Source organism: Grammomys surdaster, unplaced genomic scaffold, assembly GCF_004785775.1.
Source record: "Grammomys surdaster isolate TR1022 unplaced genomic scaffold, NIH_TR_1.0 919, whole genome shotgun sequence".
NCBI lineage: Eukaryota > Metazoa > Chordata > Mammalia > Rodentia > Muridae > Grammomys > Grammomys surdaster.
This window is the reverse complement of record NW_021605338.1, coordinates 64,407-84,371: the sequence shown is the minus strand read 5'-3', so window position 1 is coordinate 84,371 and position 19,965 is coordinate 64,407. Positions and strand designations below refer to the sequence as shown.

General features: G+C 39.8%; 1 protein-coding gene across 3 annotated transcripts in view; it reads left to right on the top strand.

Moving 5' to 3' along the window:
- Kat6a (lysine acetyltransferase 6A) overlaps window positions 1–19,965 on the top strand; it is an 84,145-nt gene that overhangs the window by 34,027 nt on the left and 30,153 nt on the right. For all 3 annotated transcript variants that reach the window (XM_028782876.1, XM_028782878.1, XM_028782877.1), the window contains exons 3-6: window positions 10,401–10,509; window positions 15,069–15,184; window positions 15,677–15,758; window positions 18,543–18,678. In XM_028782876.1, coding sequence (XP_028638709.1) covers window positions 10,401–10,509; window positions 15,069–15,184; window positions 15,677–15,758; window positions 18,543–18,678 — 443 coding nt within the window. The remainder of the gene's footprint in view (window positions 1–10,400; window positions 10,510–15,068; window positions 15,185–15,676; window positions 15,759–18,542; window positions 18,679–19,965) is intronic.

The window sequence follows — 19,965 nt, the reverse complement described above, 5'->3', positions numbered from 1 at the left end:
CTGTCTTCCTTGCCTTGCAGATGACTGTCTTCCTTGCCTTGCAGATGGCTGTCTTCCTTGCCTTGAAGATGGCTGTCTTCTTGCCTTGCAGATGACTGTCTTCCTTGCCTTGCAGATGGCTGTCTTCTTGCTGTATCTCTTCCTGCCATTTTTCTATACCTATATCCTTGTAGTGCTTCTTCCTCTTAAGAAGGTATCAGTCCTGATGGATTAGGGTTCTATCCTTTGAGCTCATTTAACATTAACTGTTTTCTTAAAGATTGTGCTGGGGTGAGGACTTCAGCACATGCAGTTTGAAGAGAAGGCACCATTTAGTTCACTGCCTGCCACCTGCAAATACACTGCTTTAGTTACCTTTGTGTTGCTGTATCAGAATACCTGACAAAAGCAGCTTGAAGGACAGGTTTATCTGGGTTCCCAGTGCAGCATGGAAGGCTGTGTATTAGCAACAGGAGCCAGAGGCAGCTGATGACATTGCAGCCACAGCCAGGAGGGCCAGGAAACGAGTGCTGGTGCTCAGCTAACCTTTCCCTTTTTATTCCGTTCAGACCCCAGACTATAGGAATGGTGCTGCTCATATTCATACATATATGGATGAATCATACAATGATGAATTCATACATCATTCATTCATGGGTCTTCCCATGCCCATGTGAACCTTTGTGCATGTACCTCATTGACACACCTAGAGGTATGTTTTCTGTGGTAATTCTGAATCCAGTTAAGTTGATGATAAAAAACTATCATGTAAGCCAAGTTATTAAGATACTGACACTATGCCAGTCCAGACCTAGCCAGAGAAGCACATGTCACACTGGACATTTCACTGGAGAGAGCAGTAAAGCAGATCTGAAAACTCAAACCCTGTAGTAACACAGTGGTGCTAACTTAGTTTTCTCTTTGGCTGAGGAAACCAAGAGAGAGGTTTGAGTTTTCAGGGGTTGCAGAAGCAGCTACACAGGACTGTCTCAGCTCTGCGTAGACAGTCTAGCGCCTGGTGGCTTCCAAAGGCTTGGACAAAGGACCTCACAAAGCTGGGACTCAGACTGCTTATGACAGCAGTTCTCAACCTTCCTAATGCTGTGGCCCTTTAATATAGTTCTTCATGTTGTGGTGACCCTAACCATAAAATTATTTCATTATTACTTCATAACTGTAATTTTGCTACTGTTACGAATTGTAATGTAAATATCTGTGTTTTGTGATGGTCTTAGGTGACCCCTGTGAAAGGGTCATTTGATCCCCAAAGGGGTTGTGACCCACAGATTGAGAACCATTGTCTTATGAGACTATATGGCAGTATTTGTGAACATAAGTCCAGTCCTGAGAGAAGCTGAGACTACAAATGATTGTGCTAGAAAAGGTCCAATAGCAGGACGACACTTGTTGGGACATAATCCAGAGTGGAAGGGACATCCCTGCCAGTGCCTATGTAAGTACGCTGTGCTGTGTCGTGGTGACTGATGGAAGGGCATCTGGCAGAGGACAAATAGAATATGCAGACTCTGATCCCAGCATAATAAAGGAGAATGTGGAGGAGTGGGCAGGAACTCGGACCGACTTGTGCCTGACCCTGACTCGTTGTTAGTGACGGTGAGTGCAGCCTCCCAGAAGTTCTACTTGGCAGAATGTGCCTTACATTTTAGACATGTGGATACTTTTTTGGCCTCATAGGAAGTCAGGCTTGTGGCATGATAGTAATTACTCTTTGTAAATCTTGCACAATAGTGCTGCTCACTGGTGTGGTCAAGAATTATTATTTTAAACCTCAGTCAGGATTAAGTAAATAGAATTCCAGTTTTTTAAAAATGGCAATGAACATGAAGGTTTTAAGCCATTATGTGCTTGTATTTGTATCTTAGCACAGAAATATTTTTGTATATTCAAGGATTTTTGTTCATTTACATAATATCCAATGTGGTGTGATCATACTAACTCTTAGAAAAACCTTAATACATGTGTGTAGGTAAATACCATATGTAGACATGTGTTAGTACATAAAAATTTTAATCACCATTGGAAAGTTAAAATAAGAGCAAATACTTGTCCAGAATTAAGAAATATCAGGGAGCAAAATAAAAGTGAGGAAACCATAGTTTATCAGGTATTCCTTATATTTGAATCACGATGCTGTGTCTTACATAATCTCGGCAACTTACAGGGTAAGTGTGGCTGTTATCTACCCCTTTATACTAAAGAAGGTCTGGCCCAGAGTAGTGCCAGAGCTGGGAGACCAGCCTGTCTCTAAGCAGTACTCCAGCTGATTCTCAGGAAAGATAGAAAGGACTTTCAGGAAAGAACAATCTGGAGACAGAGCCTAACTATTATCTCTGACCAGGTGCGGTGGCTCATGCGGATCAGCAGGCAGGAGGCAGAGGCAGGAAGGTGATTGCAAATTCAAGGTCAGCCAGGTTTACATCTTAGCTCCAAATAGCTAGATATCAAGACTTCATGTTCATTGCAGTTTTGTGCACTTAATTCAGCTGGACTAAGGTTTAAAAGAAATAATTCTTGAACAAACTGGTGAGCAGCACCATTTTTGTCTCAAAAAACAAATAACAAAAGCCTTTATAAACAAGTGCATAGGTAGGAGTGAAGGGAGCTAGAGCAGTCAGGTAGGTTGGAGAAGGGACTGGATGCTAGCCTGTAGCAGTCAGTCATTGGAGTATGGTTTATAAGTGCTGAGCCACATGAGTAACTGGATAAAAATATTTCAAGAGGATTAATCTGATAGCAGTGTATAGAAAAAATTACAGGGCATAAAGACACAAGGGTGTCAGTACATATAAGAGATCGCATGTGGTGTTTTTTAAACATCAAGAGTTAGACATGTAAAAGAAACTAACGTCGACGTGGTCACAAAGGAAGAGCAAGGGAGTCATAATTTGGAACAATCCTATTTGGATGACTGAGGAAGGCGGGGTATCAGTGACATTAAACAGCTCTCAGGATAATCCTCAGACTTGTGGAAAGAAGATAAGACCCTACAGCTTCTTAGGATTAAGTTTAAATTCTGCAGACCAGCAAGATGGCTCAGCAGGTGCTTGCTGCCACTCCTCACAACCTGAGTTTAGCCCCAGGGAGAGAACCAGCTCTCAAAGGCTGCTGTCTGACCTCCACGTGCAAAAGATGACACACATGCACACATGCATATATATATATAGTAAATAAGTGTCGTAAAAATGTAAGGAAATTAAATTTGGCAAGCATTTCTATTTTTTGTGTCATCCAGTTAAGACATAGAAAGTTGGGGACTGTGAAGAGAAAAGGGAGGAGAGGGGCTGTGATAGGGATGTAAAGTGAATCGTGAAGGAAAAAAAGAAATAGAAAATTGTTTAATGATTGCTTTCTTATCTAAATCTATACTAACCCACATATATATAGTAGAAGTGGAAACTGAAAGTGATCTTTATTAATCTAATTATTAACTTTCTTTTGCCATTATTTTTACTATTGTAATCTGTAATTGTAGATGCTATTGAATAAACAAGTGATAAAAATAGTTCAATTTAGTTACACCTGATTACAGTTTCCCAGATTATAGAATCTAGGTGGAGAGGCTTTGAGTAAGTAACTGATTATACTGTTTTGAAATAAACATGGTTCTCTAATGCTATTTTAATTTCAAGAAATGCTAATTTTACAAGGCATTAGAGTGATTGGAAGAATTACAAGTATAACCATGAACTGTCAGAGGGACTTGAAAGGAGCTGAAATTATGAGAGGCATTTAGTAGGGGAAAGGGACTGAGTGGTGAAGCTGAGACTGAAGATTAACCTGGCCACAGGAGAACATGTTGGTTTACAGTGTTCAGTTTTCTCAACAAAATATAAACACTTTGAAGTACCTATGGATTTCCTAAAGTGAAGGCTAGGAGCCTTAGAATGCTGGAAACAGTGAATTATGCAAAGTCTCTCAAAGTTCATCTACTTTTGGACTTTGATTATGTAACTGACAATATGAATAGTATTTAATTGCTTTCTGATTATTTGTGTGTACTTTGTTTTTATTGGCACAGTTCCTTTTGAAAATGCCTTTCCTTTAGTCTTCTCAGATTATTGGTACAGTAGAGTGCTTGCCAAGCTGTGGCATTTACCAGACATTGTATGCATTTCATGCTTTCAAAATGTAGCAATTCTTGTTATGCTGGTGTTCAACCCTTCTTTTAAAGAAAGATTTATTGTATTTTATGTATGTGTACATGTGTGTTTGGATGCAGTGTGAGTGTGTGGATGCCCATGGAGGCCAGGAAGAGGGTATTGGATCTCTGAGAGCTGGAGCTATAGAAGTGTGGGAGGAGCTGCTTTGTGTGGGTGCTAGGAACCAAGTCAGATCCTCTGGAAGAGCAACAAGCTCTCCTAACCACTGAGCCGTGTCTCCAGCCACCTAGTACTCAACTCTTGAACATCATCACTTGGTTTCCCTCATGATAACATGCCTGAGAATAGTCCAGTTTCCCAGCCGTCTAAGCTGAGACCCAGCCTTTATCCTTTAAGTACTTAGAAGTAACAATGCTTTAGCAATAGGTATTTTCAACCATGCTTCACATCTGCTAGACATTAAGTCTGGCAATTACATCTCTCTGTGGGAAAATTAATCTGGAGTTCTATTTACCTGATTATTGGAGAAGACAGGGTCAGGACAAGCAATGTCCTGAGCAATCACTGGGAGACTCAAAGACGTTAGGATCTAAGCTGTTTACGGGACAGACTTGAGAGAAGTCTGTAGTGGTTCATGCCGAGGAGTCTTGCTGGATAAGAGAAGTAGTGTCAGAAGTAGATTTTACTTTGAGAATGAGCAGTGCTCAATACACAATTTTTAATTCTTAGGTTATCTTGCAATAAAGTTGTTAAGGTGAGTTATTTTTATGAAACTGGATAAGAAAACTCAATTTTTTATGTGAGCACAGTGAGTATGAAATAGTGAAATTTTAATTTCAATAAAAATTGTTAATTGTTGATTTAAATAGTTTGGATTTTTGTGGAGCACTTCAGTTGCTCTTCTAACTTCAGTCAGCAGTCCACATACAAGATAGCACAGGGAGAGTGTTTCATACATAGAAGCAGGTAAAAATAGGGGGGGCAATTCAGAGTGTGCTCAAGTCATCCGCTTTGTGAGGCCATGACAGGTAAAACAGCTGTGGTTATTTTGTTACTGTGCTAAAACTTACACAGAAAACAATGCCTGGTTAAGCCATCTTCACGTACAGTACAGTAGCATTAGTACATTTGGAGTGTTGGAGAACCATATCACCGTTGTCCATTCCCAAAACCTTTGTATCATCCTAGCCCTTACCTTTTAACCAATAGCCGACTACCTCTGTCTGCACACTCAGGACTTCCTGAGTTGGTGAATTGCTCTAGGTACCCAGGACACACCATTTGACTGAAAAATAAGTTGTAGCGTCAGTTAAGCTTTCCTTTTTTATCAGGTTTTACAGATGTGTTGTATTCAACCCTGGAAGAACTGTGCACTCATTTTCTCATCTCATGTTCAGAGTGACTGGTCTTTGTTAGTGCTGTTGTTATGTGAGTTAGGTACTTCTTAAATACACCTTTTTGTTTTGAAACTGGATCTTGTTGTGTACTCATTCAGATTTTTTTAAATCTTAATTTTTACTAGTCTTTACAAAGATAGTATTTCAAGTGATGGATTTGGAGATCTCAAAATGTTCCTTACATAAGATATAATAAAGTTTGTATCTAGAAGTTATTTCATGCTCTAAATTTTAAATAGCTGAAGTCACTGGGCTAACTTTTTACTGTTCCTGTTTTCAAAGATGGTTTAAAAAGTTCACATTTGTTTCAATACTGCCATCTGGTGACTATTGAGGATATCTCAACGTGGGCTTAAACTTGGTTTACAACCCCATAATGTAGTACAGCTGAATATAGGGGTTACAGGAAAAAAAAAAAAAACAAAACAGACAACAACAACAGAGCCAGTAAGAGGTGTTTAATGTGCAGCAGACAAACTCAAATGTTCAGTGAGCTAGATGTTTGTGGCAGCACTCACCTGTGTGGCATTGCGCAATTTCATTGCACCTTCCATTCTGAAGCTACAACACTAGCATCATTCTAAGTTTCCATACAAAGTAATTAGCTTCAAAACACATTCTTCTTTTTGTAGGTATATGCATGTTTTATTCTATGCATGTTTGCATATCATATTCATTCCTGATCGCCACAGAAGCCAGTAGAGAGTGTCAGATCTCTGGGACTGGGGTATTGAACCCATGTCCAGAGGATCCAGTGCTTTTAACCACTGAGCTAATGTTAGCCCCACATTACATTCCTCCCTCCCTCCCTTCTCTCCCCCATTCCATGTCTTCCTCTTACTGATCTCTTTCCTCTCTCCAGTCTCCTCCTTCTGCTCTCATGTTGCATGTATTCCTCCCTCCCTCTCATGAACCCAATGTATGTCATATGTCACTGGTTTTCATGTAGCAAGTAATAAGACAGCCAGTTTGTCTGGCTGTGTCTCACATACTAGCATGTATGAGTAGATCTGGATGACCTCCGTAGATTCGGCTTGAGATGGACAAAGCCCAGTGGTAGGTTGTTAAAAGGAATATCAAGAGCAGTACCATTTCAAGGGGCGCACAGGGCGCACAGAGACACTCTTGAGGGGTTACGTATGATTCGAACCACAGCACCATTTTTATTTTCATTAGAAACTTCACACTCTGGATTCTAGATGAAGCAGACCATTTTAAAATACTTTTATTTAAATTTTTAAGCATTTTTAATTCATCGGAGACTTACTTCTATGGGTGCTCAGAGCCACACTCTGGTCCTTGTAATTGTAAAGTAAGTGGTCTGTTTTTGTTTGTTTGTTTGTTTGGTGGTTTATTTTATTTGTTTTTTCAAGACAGGGTTTCTCTGTGTAGCTCTGGCTATCCAGGAACTCACTCTGTAGACCAGGCTGGCCTCGAACTCAGAAATCTGCCTGCCTCTGCCTCCCAAGTGCTGAGATTAAAGGTGTGTGCTACCACTGCCTGGTTAACTTTCTAATCTTTAACTAATAATCTTTCTAATTGCTGTTATGTACTATGTCAGGAAGAAGGAAGAGAGAGTGTATTAGAAACGATTGCTGAGGCATAATGTTCTTGTGACTTGGATGGTGGTGCTGTGGGCGCTGATGACGTAACTTAAGGAGTACACATACAGTGTATTTTTCCTCCCAGTAAAAGTACACTGATTTTTCTAGTATATTTGATTGGAAAGTTAACATTTAAATTTAAATCGATGAATAAATATTGATTAGAAATGTGGTAACCCTGAATTTCCTGAAGTACTAGTGGATTTGGATATTAGTGTTCAGAATTTAAGAGAGAAAATAGGCTAGAGAAAGGTTTTAATGACATGAGCAAGCAGATGACAGTGGAAAGGACCCAGTGACATGGAGTGGATAGGAAAGGATTCAGATTGAGGGATGACAAAAACGATGTCAGAGATGAGGAACACCAACATGTACATGTGTTCGAAGGAATAAAAGGACACTGAAAAGATCAGACTGAGAGAAAAAGAAAAGAGGAGGGAAACAGAGGCAAGAGAAGTGATGGCAGAAGAGTGAGCTCTGGGAAGAAGGCTGGTGACAAGGCTCAGTGAGTGCCCTTGGTCCTACACACAACCAGTAAACCTAATGTAAACATTTGGAAAGACAACCTCACTCCATATAAAACAGTGCTTGTTAGTGACGTGGTAATAATGATTGATTACAAGCATGCGTGTATTTATTCTAATGCGTTTGCTCTTTCAGTACTACTGTGATATTTATAAAGTTTTTTATTTTATTGAAGCTTGATCATGCCATTTGTCTTAGAGACTTTTCTATTGCTATGAAGAGATACCATGACCTAGGCAACTTATAAAAACAAGTGTTTAATTGGGGGCTTGCTTATAGTTTCACAGGATGAGTCCCTACATGGCAGCAGGCTGGCAGGTTAGGCATGGTGTTGAAACTGTAGCTTAGAGCTTACATGTCGAGATGAGAAACACAAGGCAAGAACCATAGGTGGCTTACAGTTTCAGAGACGTCCCATTATCGTCATGGTGGGAAGCAAGGCTGCAGGCAGGCAGTGCGCTGGAAAAGAAGCTGAGAGCTCTATATCTTGATCCAAAGGCAGCAGGTTGAGTGGGGGAGTCAGAGAGGTATGGAGAGAGGAAGGAGGGGGGGAGGGAGCAGAAGGAGAACTGGGGGCGTTTGTGATCTCAAAGCCCATTCCCAGTGACACTCTCCTCCAGCAAGGCCACACCTCCTAATTCATCATAAGTTGTTCACCAGCTTAGAATCAAATACATGAGCCGTTTCCATTCGAACCATCAAGCCATTCACCTGCTTAACGTCGTCCAGTGCTACAGTAGAGGCCAAACCATAAAACCCAGATTTTAGGACTGAGAGTCTACCAGTTTTTCTAGGTCTTTATAGTTTATTTCTTTAGGCTTTCCCTCCGATGTGAAGTCTTGTCTTGCCTTTCTTCTCTAGTCCTTTTTCCTAGTCTGTCTTAAGGAGAAGCAGTGGTCACTGTCTCCACAGCTGCAGGAACTGGGTAACTCAGCACTACTGTGAGCACATTTGTGCACGGTATTTAAAAGAACTTTAGTGTCCATATTATGCCCAACACTTTCCTTATCTGTTTCTGTTTAAAAACACTAACCACTGAAACGTTAATCTTAATCTGTCTTTAGCCAATATTCCTGTGAAAACCCATCAAGTCTGTGTAACCTAGAATGACTTTGAACTTCTGATCTTATCTTTGCTTTCCAATCATTAGCTTTATAGGTGTGTGCTACCACACCTGGTTTCTGTGGTGTTTGGGATACAAGCCGAGTGTCATGAATGCTTGGCAGGTCCTCTACTAACTGAGCTACACACCCAGCTCCACCTGGCTCAGTGCTGCTTACGGACCCTTTCTTTGGCCTGAGGAATAAAGGTTTGAGAGATGGCTTGGGGGTACAGTGCTTGCCAGGCAAGCATAAACACCCAAAGTCCGATCCTCTGCTCCTCCATAAAGGCTTCTGCAGTGAGATGGGAAGTGGAGACAGAATACTCAGAAGTTCATTGGTTAAGTAGCCTGGTGATCGCAGGAGCAAACAACAGGATACCGGTGTCTCACCAGGTTAAAAAGCAAGGATCAAAAACACCTGATGTTTTACTCTGTCTTCCACAAGCATGCAGTGGAATACACCTGCACTCCTGCACACAAACACATACACAGTGATTTAAAAAAAAAGGCTCATTCTCTTCTTCAACTATAAATTTCTTTTAGCACTTTTAAGAGTATAGTTGATACATAAAATTGAAAATATCAGACTGAAGAGATGGCTTAGTTAAAAGCATTCTGCTCTTGCAGAGGACCCAGGTTCAATTCTTAGGAACTACAGGGTGGTTCACAACCATCTGTAACTCCAGCTCTAGAGGATCTGACAGTTTTTTCTGGTCATGTACATATGCACATACATACATGTAGGTAAAACAATTGTACACATTAAAAATCTTTAGAAAACTTTGAAGTGGAAAGTAACATGTACATATTGTTGACATTGAAAGACCAATTTCTTCAGCTTTCACAATTGATCTACCCCTTTTCTGTCTTGTTTTTAAAAAGATTTATTTATTTTATGCATATGACTGTAGTTGTCTTCAAACACACAAGAAGAGGGCATCAGATCTCGTTACAGATGGTTGTGAGTCACCATGTGGCTGCTGGGAATTGAACTCAGGACCTCTGGAAGAGCAGTCAGTGCTTTTAACCTCTGAGTCATCTCTCCAGTCCTTTGTTTTGTTTTTCTTTTTATTTTTCTTACACAAAGTCCATGTACTTAAACACTGGTCCTAGCAGCCTGTCAATCAGAGCCTCTCTCTCAGTACTGCCTGGGTTGCCTTTCTCTCCATCACTGGGTTGGGGGTGGGGGAAGCACTTCCGAGAGGAGCTTAGACACTTGTAGTTGCCTCTTACGCTCCTGTCCTTTGACTAGCTTACTAGTCCATAACAGGCGTGTAAGAAGTGCTGGTCTTATCCTCCTCCAAATCACCATGAAAGGTTCTCTCTTAGTGCCAGTACTACATAGGATAACAATGTTCATCGTTTGTTTCTTAGAGTACTTAATGTGCTCTGTCCTACATTATGTGTATGTTTTTCCAGATCACATGTATCCCAGATATGATAAGATCCCAGATACAAATTTTTTTTTAAAAAGTAAATAAGAAGTAATTTTTGTGCTTACACTTGGGCAAAAGCAAGCTTTATGGAAACTTACTAAGTAGGAATTTTACAAAGAATGATATAATTGTTTCATAGTTATATAAACTTAGAATAGAATGTAAAACTAACTTTAACTTTATGCTCATACTAAAAAAAGTACTAGTAGTGGAGTCAGTTTTGTTTCTCTCTGCAGCCTGTTGCTGAACCAATCCCCATCTGTAGTTTCTGTCTTGGTACAAAAGAGCAAAACCGGGAAAAGAAGCCCGAGGAACTCATCTCCTGCGCAGACTGTGGCAATAGTGGTACGTACCTTCCTGTTTGCCTTCTAATCCCTCTCCAAGACAAGGAGAAGGTTGTTTAAATTAGTTAGTATTCTTGATCCTTGTCACATGCATGTTTTAACCTAATTCTGGTTTCCAGTAACTGAGTTGAGCTTTTACACTACAGAGGGATTTGAATAGCTGAAATGGATTGTTAATTGTATTTCAGGTAGTTTTTATAAATGTCAATAAACTTTTTTCTGTTCATTGTATTTCATTCTTGAGTACTTGTTTAAGTCACAGCAATCAGTTTAAAGGGTGTCTTTCAATAAACACAGTTCAGGCTGGTGAGAGAGGTCAGTCAGTAAAGTTCTTGATGTGCAAACTCAAAGACCTGATTCAACCTCTGGGACAGTGTAAAAAGCCCAGGCTGCTAATGTGCATTTGTAATCCCAGCACTGCTGGCTGAGGACAGGGAGCTCGCTGGGGCTTGCTCACTGGACAGCCTAGCCTATTTAATGACTCCAGGCCAGTGAGACTCTGTCTCAAAAAAGTTGGATGGGTCCTCAGGAAATATAGCCGAGGGTTAGACAGCGTGTGCCTATAGTTAGATATGTGTGCCTGTACACTCAGGTGTGCACACATATGTGACATAATTACTTTTCATTCTTGATTTGTCTCAGGCTTGATACAGAGAACCAGAAAGATAAAAGATTTGGTTTTCCAGATTGTCACATTGGATATTGCTGACACTGGGGTGTTTGAGCCTATGAAATCCTGGGCCTATAGAAAGAGTTTTCAGAATCATCTAACTTGCTGGTTCCATAGATATTTTTACTGTACATTTAAGGATGCATAAGACTTTACAGGAAGGTTTTAATAAATCAGTATCTTTAATGTTGTTGTTTTCATTTTTAGTGGTTTTTTTTTTTAACAACAACATCCAGGATTTGGGCCTGAAAACAGAAGACGAATTTGATGTTGGTATTTGTGAGATAGTTGGAAGTTAGGCCTAAGGCTCCTGCAGAAGTGACACCAGACTGTGAGGTTGCCTTGCCTTTCTCCACTAGGGAGAATTGGAAATAGGAGGGCTTCATGAAACTTACAGGTTCTGGATCCTGAGGTGCTTGTTTGACCATCTTCACTATCTACTGCACAGTAGGACACTGTTGTGACACTTCATGACTTTGCTCGTCATTAGAAAACAGTGCTAGAGAGAGGACAGATGATCTTTGTCTCATTTCTGCCTCACAGAAGCCCAGAGTGTGCCCAGTGCACTTCACTTCTAGAGTCTAGTGCAAAGATGTCTCTAAGTATAATTTCAGCTTCGCAGTACCTGCTCCTCACTCTGGCAGTGGGACCAGGGCTTTATACGTATCAGGCAAGTACGTTACCAAGTGAGCTAGATCCCCTACTCATGCTTCTGTATTTATAGAAGCCTTAGAAGAAGATGAGAATGCATCTTGAGTGCTGAGAGACCATATATAGTACAGTATAATAAGCAAAACTGAATTCTGGGTAGTTTCATAGTGGTTAGATGAAACTGATAGCAGCATGTTGTACAATGCAGTGATATCTGTTTTAATAATAACTTCTAATAATGAAGCCCTTCTCAAAAATTAACTTTATGAATTACAAAAGAGGGCATAAAGTTAATTGTTTTTCCAGTACTTAATGTCATGAATCTTTCACTTTTGGTAGTGGATAAATGCATAAAAATATTTGATATGTTAATTGGCATGTATAGACTTTGGGTCTGGTTAGTTTGAGGATGTAATTTTTTGTTATATGCTAGGTTTTTAATTTAAAAGTTATAAAAATAATAACAGCTTGTCTATTGCTACAGAAATAAATTAATCTAAGACCTTGCAGCTTATATTAATGACAGACATTTTAGTTTTATACTGTTTCTGTGCATTGGGAATATGAAAGTGTCTTATCTGGGCAGTTTGACTTGATGCCTTAGGAGGACATACTTAAGATCTTAATTGGTACTTCAGACACCTAAAGCTTCCATGATGCTTCAACAGATTGAAGCTGTTGCCTGGTGACAAGAAGCCTCAGGTTTTTTGCCATGTGGACCTGTAGATAAGGCTGTGTGGATATCCACACCATGGCAGCTGGCTTTCTCTAAGCATATATCTAAGCATATACAATTCTTGAATTAGAAGTCATACTGTCATCTCAACAATATCGTATTGTTACACAGATAAAGCCTACTCAGTGTGTGAGAACAAGTCTGCATAAGTTAGGGAGAGCCAGCTTGGAGACTGACTATCACAGAGGTCAAGGGAGGAGAGCTTAAACATCAAATATGTAAATTGACATTTTAAAAAATAATTAAAACATGTATAACCTAAGATAAAAGGAGCAAGAATAGTCTGGGGAAAATAATTACATTAAATATGGGAAAGGTCCAAATTCCTTGTGAGTGAAAAGAAATATTTTTACATTTCTAAGCATAAAGTGTAAGGAGGAAAACAAACAAGCAGCTTCCATATGAGTGAGTTCATGGCTGAGTATAGAAGACCGGCTTCACCTGTAGAATAGCGGACTGTGTGCTAACAGTAGGAAATATAAGCTTTCACACTCCGGAGGGAAATACAAGGAACTGTTTATACTTGCTTAGTGGCACGGGATGTGACACCATGACTTTTAGAAAACTTAGCCTATACATCTCAACCAATCAAACTGAAAATGTCATTACACTTACCAGTCTTACTTTCAGAAGGATTTTTGGTTTTTGTTTTCTCCTATAATGCTCATTTAGAATAAGAAAACTCTATAACCTTGGTTATATATAATATATATAGACCTAACCAAGCCTCTCTTTCTATATAGAGTCTATATAAAGAGTTTTGGTTAGGGTTTCTTGTGCTGAGATAAAAGTATCATGCAAAAACAAGTTGGGAGAAGAAAGGGTTTATTTTATTTAGCTTACACTTATACATCACAGTCCATCAGTGAAGCAAGTCAAGGCAGGAACTCAAGCAGAGGCCATGGAGGAATACTGCTTGCTGGCTTACTCAGCCTGCTTTCTTACAGCACCTAGGAATCAACTGCCCAGGGATGGCACTGCTCACATCAGTCTTTAATCAAGACAATATGGTTCATACTTGCCTACAAACCAGTCTTATGAAAGCATTTTCTCAATTAGGACTCTCTTCCAAGATATGTCTAGTTTTCTGTGAAGCTGAAAAAACTAACCAGTGAGTATTTAACAATAGGGAAATGGTCATGGAGGTGGTCGTCCATCAAATAAGTAGCATATAATCAGTTAAAGACTACAAATACGAAGTTTACTAGAATTAAATAATGAAAAACAAAACGGAGACTGCATGATATCTAGCTGTGACTTTCAGCTCGTTTTCGAAGGGTAGCCCATGAAAATAGTATTACTATTTATTACTATTAATACTAGAGACGATGTTTGCAGGCCACTTTCTCTCCTGCTTTTCTTCGGTGTCCATGTTTTGATGATGAACTTAACTACCTCATTTAAGAGGTAATTCTTTAGAAACAAAGGGGGAGGGAGAAAAGATTGAACTAGCCCTTCTTTCACAAAAGAAGAAAGATAACTGAAGGAGTGGAACAAGACTTAATTGAGTCTGAAAACTGGAGAATCAAAGAGATACTAACTTGTGGGAGAGGAGTCTCCCTTCCCTCCAGCTGTTGTAAATTTTGATCCTAGCAGAAATTCTGCTTCTCTTTCAGATTTAACTTAAGTAGCTTAAATCAAAAGCATGTAATTACTTACATTTTGGTGTTTTTATCCTATATTTAAAAATTATGAAACTAAACTGTTCCCATTAAAAAATGAGATCATAGCCCGTGAAATGGCTTGGTGAGTAGGGTGACAATTACCAAACCAGGAAACCTGAGTATGATGCTTAAGACTCACATGGCAGAAGAGGAGGACCAACTCCTGCAAACTGTCCTTTTACTTTTGTGTATGCATGTGCGTGTTCACACAGTGCATAAATAAGTAGTATAATAATAAATATGATTTGGATTGGCAAGATAGCTCAGCAGGTAAAGATGCTCACTCCAAAATCCTGGTGACTCCTCAGACTCTTGTTGAGGTAGAAGGGAATTGACTCTACTAAATTGTCCTCTAACTTCTACATGTCCACTGTGACATACATGTCTATGTCAACAAATAATTTTTAATATTTTTAAACAAGACACAAGAGTGGGCATGAATGTGAATCACAATTCTTTAGAGTGTTTGCAGTTCTATTTTCTAGGATATTATGTACAAAATATGTGTAAGTAGATTTTTGTGTGTTTGGCTTATTTGTGGCTGGGCCGTATTTGTATTCATATAAATACCAGCATGTGTACAAATAGTACTTTGGTGCAGGCTTACTACAGGTTTGGACATGGTTTTTATACTTACAGTGTGGGCAGATGTGTTAATTTGGTTTTAGGAAATCTGACTTGGAGTGCTGAGTGTTGACGGCACCCTGTGTGGCAGGCTTCCAGGAGCATCTGGCTTTAGCTGATAGAGTTAGCCTAATTACCTGTTTTGTACCATTTAGTATAATTAACAAAACAAGTTTTGATTTTCATCACTGATTTTTTTTTCTTACTCTCATCAGGTCATCCATCCTGTTTAAAGTTTTCCCCAGAACTAACAGTGAGAGTGAAGGCCTTACGGTGGCAGTGTATTGAGTGTAAAACGTGCAGCTCCTGTCGTGATCAAGGCAAAAATGCAGTGAGTGTCTTGGCTTTTCCCACAGCTGTTCCATTGAGTAGCCTTTTCCAGGTGGATACCATTAATTTGGAATCCTGTTCACTTGGACATAGACTGGGTAATTTGTAAAGCATCTTGATCATATATTTGCAGAGATAGTAAACTATTCTCAAGAAAGTTCCCAATTAGTTTGAGCAGTACAGAGATGTTGATTTATGATTTTTATTTGTTTGTTACATGTTATCCTTTTTCATTTTTAATACGACAGACCAGGGTTAGCTCTTACCTGACTATTATTGTACTAGAAAATATTGAACCTGTAGTTCTTCACCAAAGATTTCTGCTAACTTAGACTGCTTGCTAACTTAATACTGATTAAAGAAAGCCTTACTATTATAATATTATTATCTTTGACGTTTCTCAGGTTTGATAAGTCCTAAAATTTTTCTGTCTCCAGAAGTTAAGTAGAAATATCTTTTCCTTTTTCTTTCTTTCTTTCTTCTTTTTTCAAAGGATAACATGCTCTTTTGTGATTCATGTGACCGAGGTTTTCACATGGAGTGTTGTGACCCACCACTCACACGGATGCCAAAAGGTGAGACGTTCCTTCTGAAATCAAACTGAGAAAGGGCGCTAGTGGAGCTACATTTTATCTTCTGTTAAGATGAAAAGTAATTGATTCTCATTTTGAGATTGTATAAATAAAAAGCCAGCTGACATCTTAAAGGTAGGCCATACTTTTTGTTAAGGCTAGATAACATGTTTGTATTTATTGTCGACATTGCAGTGTCTGTGAAGGAGCAAATGGTTTATGTTGAAATATTTGTGTTGTCTCTAGCTAGAGCTCATGTATCGTGAAATCTCTTTTTTAAAGGTGGAAGTAAAACTGTCTTAGGTTATGTTGGTTGTAGCACTGCTCAGTGCTTTTCAGGGTACTAGACTCAGACCTGATTTATTCAAAACTTAAAAGAAATTAAACAAATAATTTCTGGCCAAATAAGTCTGTAAATCATAAGGTGCAGCTTAGTGCTGTTGGATTCTCTTGACACCTGACCCTTGAAAGGCGTGGCTGGGGTGTAGCTGCCTTGTGCTTAGTGCTCTGTGGAGCACTGTTTGATCATATAGTCGTGCTTCTTAGAAAAGAAAAAGTCAAGCCTTGGCTAGAGGCATGGACCTATAATCCCCACTTCTGGTGATTCTGAGAGACGGGGGTTATAAGTTCAAGGGTTGCTTGAACATAGTGAGCTCAAGGCTAGCTTTTCATGACCCCGGTTCACATTTTGGAAAGAAAAAACGTTCAGAGAAATAACCCAGTGGGTTGTGGTGTCAGAGAATATTTCTGTTCAGTTGGAACCCCTGTGTTTTCATGTTGTTTCCATAGATTTCATTTCAGCTCTTGCTTTTGATCTGTATGCTCCCTAAGTAAAAAACACCCGTGGGATAACAATTGTAGTGTAACACCTGTAGGGTAATGCGTACAGTGTGCCTTTGGTAATGTCTGCTTAGAGGTAGTAAGGGACTCAGCCATAGAGTACAGCTGCCTATATGTCTTCCTTATGACAGCCTGTTGTCACCTCTTGAAACACCCTAAATATATATGAATAACCCTCTTTACCTCTCCTTTGCATCTATTTGAAGTTGAGACATGAGGCTGTCTTGAGAATCTTTCAAGATATGGAAGGCTTCTATATGAGTTTCTCTGTACATTTAACTTCTGTAAAAGTTAAGGCAGGAAAGACTTTATTTCAGACTTAAGGAAAGCTGCTACAACAGTAGTACATAGCCTCCTTAGTAGCCCGCTATTGTTACTGTTTTAAAAAAGCGGTAAGACACTTACAGAATCCAGAAAGCCAGTATTAATGCGATTAACCATAATCTAGAGGCCTTATTAGAATTCTCAGGATCCATTTAGGATCTCACACTCAGTCTTCAGCATATGATAGTTAGACTCTGTCTTTCCCAGCTTTGACACATTTGGAGAGTACTAGTCCATACTTCACAAGTCCCCTCTGTTTCTTTTTATATATTTTTTATTTTGTTGGATATTTTATTTACATTTCAGATGTTATTCCCTTACCCCATTCCTCCCCTCCCCCCCAACCCAGGAACCCTCTATCCAATCCTCCCTCCTCCTGCTTCTATGAGGATGTGCCCCCATCCATCCCTCCACTCCCACCTCCCCATCCTCGAATTCCCCCCCACAGGGCATCCACCCTTCATGGGACCAAGGATCTCCTCTCTCACCTATGCCTGATAGGGCCACCTCCCCTACATATACAGCTAGAGCCATGGGTCCCTCCCTTTGTTCTCCCAGGCTGGTGGTTTAAACCCTGGGAACTCTGGTTGGTTGGTATTATTGCTCTCCCCATGGGGCCGCAAACCCTTTCAGCTCCTTCAGTCTTCTCTCTCACTCCTCTATCAGGAACCCCATGATCAGTTCAATGGTTAGCTGTGAGCATCCGCCTCTGGATATTATTACATTGAGTTTTGTGCTTCCTATTGTATCACAACAGATAGATAGTAGTGATATACCTTATTACTAGTAATGTTACTTTGATTACTTAATTGCAGTAATAAAGAAACCTCTGCCTGGTTTTCCTTTTTGCTCACTAACTAGCAACTGCCACTCTTTCTTGCCTATGCAGCTCTTAATGTGATACCTGCACAGAGGTGACTGTCTAGTCCACCATTCTTTCTAAACTAACTAGGTGAAATTCTGACATAAGTAACTGCTGTTACTTTCTCAACATTTATTTATTACATTACTTAAATCCATAGCCACATATTTTTTTTTTATCCTGTGGATGATCATTAGTCATTTGTCCATTGGAAATTCCCTGAGGTTGACTGCCAAGTCCTTTGATATCCCTCTATGAGTATTTTCTGGCATTGTAAAATTATAAAATCTTCAAAGCTAACTTTTTCCCCTTCCTTGTCCTGGAAGCAACCAGTATTCTAGGAAAAATGGCCTTTTATTATAGGCTAGTAATTAGATGCTAATATCTGGGGCTTTCTTGAACAGAATCCCACCCTGCCCCCCCCTTCCCCTTTTTGAGACAGTGTCTCTATTATGTAGCTCTGGCAGGCTCAGAACTCACAGAGATCTATCTGCCTCTGCTAGAATTAAGAGTGTGTGCCACCATGCCTGGCTAGAGCAGAAATTTTTGATGGCTCCTGTCCATTTGCTTCAAGGATGTTTATGAATTTCTTTGAGTTGTTTGTAGATGCTTACTTGTATATGTTTTTATGGCTTTTTTTCTTTCCCAGAAGCATTTCATTAGATTTGCACATAGTTCTTTAACTTTGAGGGATTGGGATATATGAGACCTTTCAGTATATTTGTAGCTACACTTTTGTATAGAATTTTATTCTTTTACAGGCATGTGGATATGTCAGATATGCAGACCTAGGAAAAAAGGACGGAAACTTCTACAAAAGAAGGCGGCGCAGATAAAACGGCGCTATGCTAATCCAATAGGACGTCCAAAAAACAGGTTAAAGAAACAAGACACGGTGTAAGTTGTACTTATGGCAAGGTGAGGGGAGAAAAGGATAGGCCGTCTCTAAAGTGTGGGAGTCACTTGTTTTCAGCAGAAGAGCCTGCTGTTATAACTGGCACTTTTATATGACATGCTAATTTTGCTGAGCCCTTAATAAAGTGCCATGTAGGCCCTGCTCTCTGTGCCGCTTATGCCCAGTCATTCAGGTCTCCTGCAACCTCGAAGAGCGGTGCTGCAGCTTTCCTCTTGTTTTTCAAAAGTGGAAGTTAAGGCATAGAGAAATTAATTTGCATAAAGTTATACATTAAGTGCTGAGCCGGGATTAAAACCTAAGTCGGCACCCAACTGTGATGCTTAACTGTCTCCTTACATTATGGCTGCGCTTGTGTGAGGTAGCAATGCAGACTGCAGTGGTGTGGGCCTTCCAGGTGCAGCCATAGTTGTTTATTGGTAGACATAAGCAGATGACTGGGTAAGGTCTGACTGAGCTGATAAGTCTCAGCTTTGTGTTCTCCTGGGGTATGTTTTCATCAGTTACCAGAAAAGTCACAACCTGTAGACTGGGAAACAAGGCTTGGAGGTGGTGGGACAGGTTTTAGTCACTTTCTGTCTTCCAGGGAAACTTACAGTAGTTCACTGTTGGTCATAGAAAATGTTCTAAATCTGTAAAGCCCTTTTTAGTCTCAAATTTATTTATGTATCCTTTCTACACTTAATACTATCTTGAAGGTGCTCTAAGAGAAACACAGGAGCATTGGCAACATGACACTCTTAGAACCAGCATTCTCATCCATGTTGTTCATCTATAAGAAGCTCTTAGTTGTCTTTTAAAATAATCTTTTAGTTTCTGATATTCAGAAAGTAAACCTGTCTTTGTTTTTAGAGTTAAAAGTATAACTCCTTGGTACAGTGGTCACAGAATTAGAGGGCTTTATAATTCATTAAGCTAGTTGTTCACTGATCTAATTCATGTGCCAGAGAGATGTTGTTTGTCTTGGATGTATATTAGCAACAAATGGTGTGAACATGTGTTTGAAATTCTGCAAGCTAGGCTTTCTGGAATTAGATGGTTCTAAGATATAACTGTTTATAGTTTATAAATTTTTTTCCTTCCTCCCTCCCTCACTCCCTCTCACCCTTCCTCCTTCCCTCCCTTCTTCCTTCCTTCCCTCCTTCCTTCCTTCCTTCCCTCCCTCCCTCCCTCCCTTCCTCCCTCCTTCCTTCCCTCCCTCCCTCCCTCTCCCTTCCTTCCTTCCTTCCTTCCTTCCTTCCTTCCTTCCTTCCCTCCTTCCCTCCCTCCCT